The sequence below is a fragment of the Lipotes vexillifer genome, unplaced genomic scaffold (genome assembly GCF_000442215.2).
Source record: "Lipotes vexillifer unplaced genomic scaffold, Lipotes_vexillifer_v1.1 scaffold205, whole genome shotgun sequence".
NCBI classification, from domain to species: domain Eukaryota; kingdom Metazoa; phylum Chordata; class Mammalia; order Artiodactyla; family Lipotidae; genus Lipotes; species Lipotes vexillifer.
In genome coordinates, this window is record NW_006781396.1 from 532802 (window position 1) to 537492 (window position 4691).

The window sequence follows — 4691 nt, forward strand, 5'->3', positions numbered from 1 at the left end:
GAGTTCCCCCAGCTCTATCTCAGGGCAATCTGTAGATATCAGACGCTGCTGAGTGTAAATAAAAATACTGCTGTAAATACAGAGGCAAAAATGCCCCAGCACTAGGATGGCTTTGATGAGGAGCTCTGCCAGATTAGAGGACTGAGTCTGAGAGCCAAGCATTGACCGACGCAGAAGCTGGGGTCTTAAATCTGAACCCTCCTATCACGCACACTTAGAGCAAACTCTGACAATATCTGGACCATTGGTACAGGTGACACTGTTGACCTGCCATCACGGGAGGTTTCCTGAGTCCTTTATATATCTGCCTGCATCTCCCTACAACCCCCTAGTTACCATACGTAGGTGACTGGCTTAGGGGTGCGCCTATGTCCTTTGTGTCAAGAGGCCTGTCCTAGGGGACCAAACTTGTAACTAATCCATAGGTTAACCAGCTGGTTGGGGGTAGAATTCCAATTGCTCCACAACTCATGCCTCTGAAAAGTTGGCTAACATCCCCCTGCTCCAGGGCTGGGGAATCCGCTCTGAAGTGTTCTCTCCCTCACTGGCCATCCCTCAGATAGGCCCTCCTACTGCCTAACCTTTGCCCTTTCTAATTGCCCTGATCTCATCCCAACCTCCATAGCTGTGTTTAAAGTCCACCTCTGGGGAACACACAGATTGAGCGCTCCAGATAATTCCTTTCCCAGTCTTGCTCGGCATCTGGCCGGTGGGCCGTGTACCCAGACTTCCTGGGACACTGGCTGGGGTTTGAGGAGGGACCTCAGTACCTACCTGGCTACAGGATGACGCTGGCCACTAGCTTCTTGATTTTGTGGCTTGGCCTGGGGGGTGGCCTGGCTCAGAGTGACACCAGCCCTGACGCAGAGGAGTCGTATTCAGACTGGGGCCTTCGGCACATCCGGGGCAGCTTTGAATCTGCCAACAGCTACTTCGATTCCTTTCTGGAACTGCTGGGAGGGAAAAATGGAGTCTGTCAGTACAGATGCCGATATGGTGAGTGCACGGTCTCCCTTCCGGTGAGACTGTCACTGGTGGACCTGTGAAGAGCTTGAGCAGGGCCACAATCTGTCATGCACTTTTTCCTGTGATCCACCTCTTAGAGGGGTGCCAGATTCAGCAACTAAAAATATAGGACACCCAATGAAATTTGAATTTCAAATAAACAACCAAGACTTTGTTAAAACATGTGAGATATTTGGGACACAATTATAGTGGCAAATTACTGGTTGTTTATCTGAAATATAAATTTCATTGAGCTTCCTGTGTTTTATCTGGCAAACCTATTCCAAGGAGTTTTGCGAGAATTGTTTCCCTGGGGACAATTTAATGGGCGTGAGGCAGGTACGTACTTAGGAAAAGGTGGCAAGGGTGGGGAGAAAGAATAAGAGATGTCTTTGGGAGGTGTTCCTAGGGATGGAAACTAAGCTGAACATTCAGGGAAAATTCTGCCAGAAAGCTCTGCGCTGCCTCAGTTACTCTGCTCCTAGCTTGGAAATGGATTCGCCTCTCCCCCTGAATGCAGTTCACACCTTCCTTCCAGATCTGTCAATCTCTGATCAATTTGCCTAACCACCCCCCGCCCCAAGAGAGCTGTCCCTGCCTCAGTCAGCAGTGACAGTCCTTTGGTGGGTAGGATGGGTGTCTGCCAGCTGCCTCTGTCCACCAGGGAGCAGGCCCCACGCAGGCCTGGGGATGTGGAACTCAATGGGTAGGAGCACTACCTCACCTGAGTTGTAAAGAGGGTACATGGGAGCCTGCATGCAGGTCTGGCTGCAAAAGAGCAGACCCTGTGGCCCGTTCTTCCTTCACCTTGCACTGGAATTCAGTGTAACGGGAGCAGAACGTGGAGCCCTGGACCTTGCAGCTGGGACGCAAAGGGTAAATTCAAACGCAAATGAAGATATTTCTGAAAGCATACACAGCCTCATACAGCATTTGCTTCACTGTTTAGTTTATCAGATGTTTCATCGTGGGATTAAGAGATGAAAATGGTGAGTTTAGCCTAGCAGGAAAACACTTGAGAAATATTTTCTCCAGACACTCAACAGATAAAACTCAGCTTGGAGAGAGACTCAAAAGAGCTACACACTTGCTGGACTCACCCAATCAGTCTCACAGTCCCTTTTTTAACCTTTGAGCGGGGGAAATCCCTTCCTTATAAATGGGGAGTGACTAAGAGACCATGGTTAATCCTCCAGAACCAAGTTTTACAGCACAGAAGCTTTCATCTCAGAGGGGAATGTTGAAAAAAGGAAGCTACAGCGTCTCTCTGAAGATTCCATAGGGTAAATCTGTGCTAGGACCCACCTGTACCGCTAGCAATGTCTTTGTCTAAGGTGTGTTAGACTAATGCAGAGATGCCTTGTCACAGGGACTGTTCTCATCTAGTTTGCATGGATGGGGCAGGAAAGGGTTAACTCACTTCAGATATTTGATCAACACTGGTGCTATTTTCCTTCCTGGAGGCAACACAAGACTTAGGTCTGTGGCTTAGCAAACAGCTAACAGCAGGATTTTTTTTTTTTTTTTAAGGGAAACGAGAACCAAACCCTCTTTTTCTCTAGCAAAACAGCATTAAAAGATTTTAGCAAATTTTGGTTGCAAGTCTGCACCTGGGTCAGTCGATGCAGCAGCCATGGGTGGGGGATGAGAATAGTCAACAGAGAGATGGCAGGAACACAAATAACTCCACTCACTCTACAAAACAGGACCTGTCCGACCAGGGGTCTGAAAAACACGTAGGAAATAGGGGGTTAAGCCTTGTTACCTCTGGAATGCAGCAGAGCCAAGAACCTGGAGGCTGTGCCCAAGCAGTACAGACTTCTTCTCAAGTTGATTGTGGATCAAGCAGCTTTTGAACAGATAATGCCTAATAACTAATTGAGTCTCTGTTTGCTTTGTGATACACTTCTCGTGCACAAGGCTTCTCTTTCTTTAAAAGAAACTTGCTGTGCTGCAAATCCCCTGAAGGGCTTGTTTAAACGGACTGCTGGCCCTCACCCCTCTTATACTGATTGGGTAGGTCTGGGGTGGGACCAGAAAATTTGCATTCTTAAGAGTTCACAGGTGATCCTGCTGCTGGTGGTCCTGGGACCACGCTTTGAGGAAAAAACTGCTTTAAAAACTGCATTTTTTTTTTTTTGTCAGAAGGAACAATTTAGCAACAGTTAGTCTACAAGAAAAAAAAAATTGCCATTTGGTAGGTACTTACCACTGCTTAAAACGGTGGTTCCTACCTAGCTCTGCACTTAGAATCACCTGGGGGAGGCTTTAAAAAATGTCTGCTGCCCAAATCAATTAAATGGGAATCTCCATGGATTGGACCTAGACATCGTTATTTTTAATGTTTCCCAGGTGATTGCAAAGTGTGACCAAGGTAGAGAGCACTATTTAAGGGGTCATTCAGCCCACAGATTGTTCAGACAGACAAAGGTATATTTGTATACTGCTAGCCTACGCTAGCGTATAAATATTGCTTTCCACACTTCTTGTATCTACAATTCATTTTCAGGTCAACACACAACATCTGAACTTGCCAAAGGATCAGGCTGTAAATACAATGAGATTCAGCATGAATCAATAGCATACATGGTACAACTGGTTTAAGGGGTCTGCACTAATGTGAACACGATTCCCTCTCCCACCTCAGGGATTCTGATTCAGTAGGTCTGTGCTAGGAACTGCACACGTGGTCCTCGAACCAGACTTTGAGAAATACTAGTAATGGAAAAATCAGGGGTTTGTACTGGGGGTGGGGGTGGGGGTTGGGGAATCTCATTGCTGATGACCTTGGGCAAGTTACGTCTCTCAATCTTTGTTTCCTCATGTTTATAACTAATGTTAATAATACCTACCTTACAAGGTTGTTGTAAGAATTAAAGATAATATATATAAAGAATTAGTGCCGTATGGAACATGGCAGGTACCAAACAAATTTTATAAATGTTATGAGAAAATCTGGTGAACAGGTTAACTATGCATTTGGATTCTTCAGATTCCCTTTCAAAATAAAATTAAAAAACATGAAATCCCAGTGGCTGGACAACATCCTCTCAGCTTCTGGAAGAAATCATCAAATGATGATTTAGGTGTTCTGTGCCTTTATGAAGGTCTGTGAGGCAGAGTTTCTGTGTCTTGTAAATCATGGTTTAAGCTATCAACCACACCGTCACACTTTGATAAAAGGACCTCATGATGATTTTCTTCTTGGGTTTAGTTCTAGGAAGAGAGGTATCTTTAAATATCAGCATTCTTATTTTCAGGAGAAATTTTTATCTGTTTGAAATCTTAGAGCAAAATTTTATGAACCTGTGAGTTTACACGTTTTTCTAGACAAAGAATTCACAGCCTTCGTCAGATTCTTAGAGGACCTGGGGCCCCAAAAAAGAAAACAGCTACTGACTTAGAGGGCAAAGGTTGTTCTCGAGAAGGGTGAGGAAATGTCCAGGTTTGCCGGTGATAGAGGGAAGGGGTGCGCGTTCCTGGAACGTGGGACTTTAAGTACTAAAACAAGGATGGTCCCAGGCAAACCAGGACAAGTCGCTCGCCTTACCTCATGCAGTAACTTAATCTGTTTTAGTGACTGAAATAGAGTTTATTGCTTCAGTTAAATTGTCACAGTTCTGTTTTGTTCCCTTGTTGTGTTCCTCATGCTGTATTTGAGGGTTTCTGGCAGGAAGCAGGAATTT

General features: G+C 45.4%; 1 protein-coding gene across 2 annotated transcripts in view; it reads left to right on the forward strand.

The window, feature by feature from the left end:
* The first annotated feature begins 698 nt into the window (after window positions 1–698).
* Window positions 699–4691, forward strand: part of PLA2G12B (phospholipase A2 group XIIB) — a 20471-nt gene continuing 16478 nt past the window's right edge. The window contains exon 1 of one of the 2 annotated variants that reach the window (XM_007454671.1): window positions 699–996. In XM_007454671.1, the coding sequence (XP_007454733.1) occupies window positions 786–996 (211 nt within the window). In that variant the 5' untranslated portion in view covers window positions 699–785. The remainder of the gene's footprint in view (window positions 997–4691) is intronic. The other variant, XM_007454672.1, reaches the window with a different exon arrangement.